Source organism: Clupea harengus, chromosome 21, assembly GCF_900700415.2.
Source record: "Clupea harengus chromosome 21, Ch_v2.0.2, whole genome shotgun sequence".
Classification (NCBI taxonomy): Eukaryota; Metazoa; Chordata; class Actinopteri; order Clupeiformes; family Clupeidae; genus Clupea; species Clupea harengus.
The window spans coordinates 24,471,784-24,474,459 of record NC_045172.1 but is presented as its reverse complement, the minus strand read 5'-3'; the positions used below and the strand labels follow the sequence as shown (position 1 = coordinate 24,474,459).

At 44.1% G+C, this 2,676-nt stretch overlaps 1 protein-coding gene across 1 annotated transcript in view; it reads left to right on the top strand.

Moving 5' to 3' along the window:
• Positions 1–287: 287 nt before the first annotated feature.
• The window catches only part of pdxkb (pyridoxal (pyridoxine, vitamin B6) kinase b), a 16,004-nt gene continuing 13,615 nt past the window's right edge, over positions 288–2,676 (top strand). Inside the window, exons 1-2 of the mRNA XM_031558264.1 lie at positions 288–597; positions 2,171–2,225. Coding sequence (XP_031414124.1) covers positions 508–597; positions 2,171–2,225 — 145 coding nt within the window. The 5' untranslated portion in view covers positions 288–507. The remainder of the gene's footprint in view (positions 598–2,170; positions 2,226–2,676) is intronic.

Genomic DNA, 2,676 nt, shown 5'->3' with positions numbered 1-2,676 from the left:
CTCACGTTTCCATCCAGTTTAAATAGTTGACCTTAAGTCATGTCCCTTCTGAACCAAGACAAAGCTGTGGATAAAGTAGATGTTACAATAATTATTTTTACGTGCTTTTACATGGCTGAGATATTACTAGCGAAAATGGCAAATCAGTTCTGGTTTGGTAAAACATGATTTAAATCCGTTAATAATTTCAATACATATTTCTTTTAAACAAATCAACAACTCACATCCAATCGAAAGTCCATTGCTGGCCAATTAAAATTAACCTACAACCGTCGTGATGTCAGTGAGTGTAGGTAGTCTTGGCGAGCGCCTGCCGAAATTTTGTCTGGCTTGTCAATGAGTGTTTCTCTGTGTGGCATGTCCTTCAGTCCTGTATCTGACTTATCATTTGGGTATCTCTGATTTTACTTCGGAATTAAAGACACCATCTGCTGCTTCTCACGCAGCTCGTGACATCCAAGACCGCGAGGGATTCGGCTGACTCGTGGAGGACATCTGGACAACTTTATGCACGAGATGGAATGCAGAGTGTTGTCGATCCAGAGTCATGTCGTGAGGGGGTATGTGGGGAACAAATCAGCATCATTTCCACTACAGGTAAAATCATTACCGTAAGATTGACACGGCAGCTAATACATAGTAGTAACTGGTTTATGTTCAGTCCGTGAGATTTAACAGGAGTATCATCAGGAAACATGAATGCAAGCAGGTAGGGTAACGTTAAGTAGCTAAAGGTCACATGGTAAAAATATCCCTGGTAACGTTAACTGCGTCTGCGGACCGGGCGCTTATGGTACCCACGAATGTCACAAAGCTTTTAAGTCATGTAATTGTCACGATCGAACTGAGACCCTGTGTTGCCTTATCCAAGGAGCCGAGTGTATGTGTGGTTTGTCCTGTTTTGCGGTCCGTGGTATAGCACTTGCCTTTATCTATTATCTATTTACCTTCATTTATAGTCAGTTGCCTCTCTGGGTAGTGCTATGTTGAATTATTAACACCACGTTATTAGAGGGGTTTGAAATAAACGTGGCTAGGAGGTTAGGATGTTAACCAGCTAGCTGTAATCATTATTGTGCAGTGCACCTAAGCGATCATCACTGCTGTCCATCATGATCATCACGATAATAATCATCACCAACACCAACACCATCACCATCCAAACCAAATCATTCTGACTATTCAGTCCAGCAGCCAGTGGTAGTGATCGTATCTGGTGGCGTCACATATTACAAATATACAAATATCAGGTCGTGTTGAATGAAATCATCTAACATTTAGTCATAAGTGCTGCGGGAATCTCAGCCGGTAGTAAATATGTTCCCTTCGGCTGTCTCAACAGCGTGGTAGGCTCATTTTTAACGGAGCGCGAGTGCTGCATCCCTGACGAATCCAAGCGCCTGTCAGTTTCCCCACTGACGTCACATCAGGGGGGTGCGATTCTGGCTGCATCGTGACACTGTGGCCAACTTCGCTCAAACCATCTAGTCACCTCACCGCCCACCAGGATGTGTGTGTGTGTGTGTGTGTTATGGTATTGCAGTCAGCATTTCCCAGATGTTTGGTTTGCGACCTGATGTTTTGGTCTCGATGTTCTGGGAAGTCCGATGACATCAGAGGGCATTTGTATGAACATCACGATGCTTTGGTGTAAGACTACAGATTTTTACCTGTTTGATTTTTTTACTCAGCAAAATTCTCAGTAGTACACTTCATTTGGATGAAATTTCAAATGGATTTCAGTCGTCTGAATTAATCACTTCAGGATGCCCAGTAATGCCACCTAGGCAGCTATAGCCCCCCCCCCCCAGAGAATCACATTTGGCAAATATTTAGCTTGCGTGAGTGTGTGTGTGTGGTTCATGAGGTTCACAAAGCTACAGATCAGTGTGTGTGTGTGTGTGTATATTGTGTGGTTCATGAGGTTCACAAAGCTACAGATCAGTGTGTGTATTGTGTGTGTGTGGGGGTGTGTGTGTGTGTGTGTGTATTGTGTGGTTCATGAGGTTCCCAAATCTACAGGTATAGCTACAGGTGTATCCCCTCTTCTGTGTGTGAACCCAGTGTGTGTACCCTGTGAGTGGTTCATGTATAGCTACAGGTGTATATGCTATATATATATATTCAGGTGTATATGCTTTGCTCACGCTGCATCTCTTCTGTTACACAGGTCCTGGGCTTTGAGGTGGACTCCATAAACTCAGTGCAGTTTTCCAATCACACAGGTAAGAAGTGCGAACGAGTCTCATTATTCATTTAACCCTAACCCAATCACACAGGTAAGAAGTGGTGAAGTGAGCGAACGAGTCCAATCACACAGGTAGGAAGAGCGAACGAGTCTCATTATTCATTCAGCTGGTAGAGTCGCCAGTGTTGCAAACACCAGTGGGAGACACACTGGTCGAAATGTAACTTCCACTGAACATTAACTACCTTTGACCTGGGCCACTGTTCACAGTATGTTCCTGTTCTTACTGCTGGAGACTCGTCTGAGCTCACCTCCGGTGGGTCATTTATTCGCCGTGCTTGTTATTCGGTATCCGTTATTCGCCGTGCTCGTTATCTGTTATTCGCTGTGCTTGGGAGTTGAGTTGTCAAGCACAACCTGAATGAACCATTAGATCAAAATCTATAGTGTTAGAAGGTGTGATGTCATCAACCCTCTCCTGGACTCTT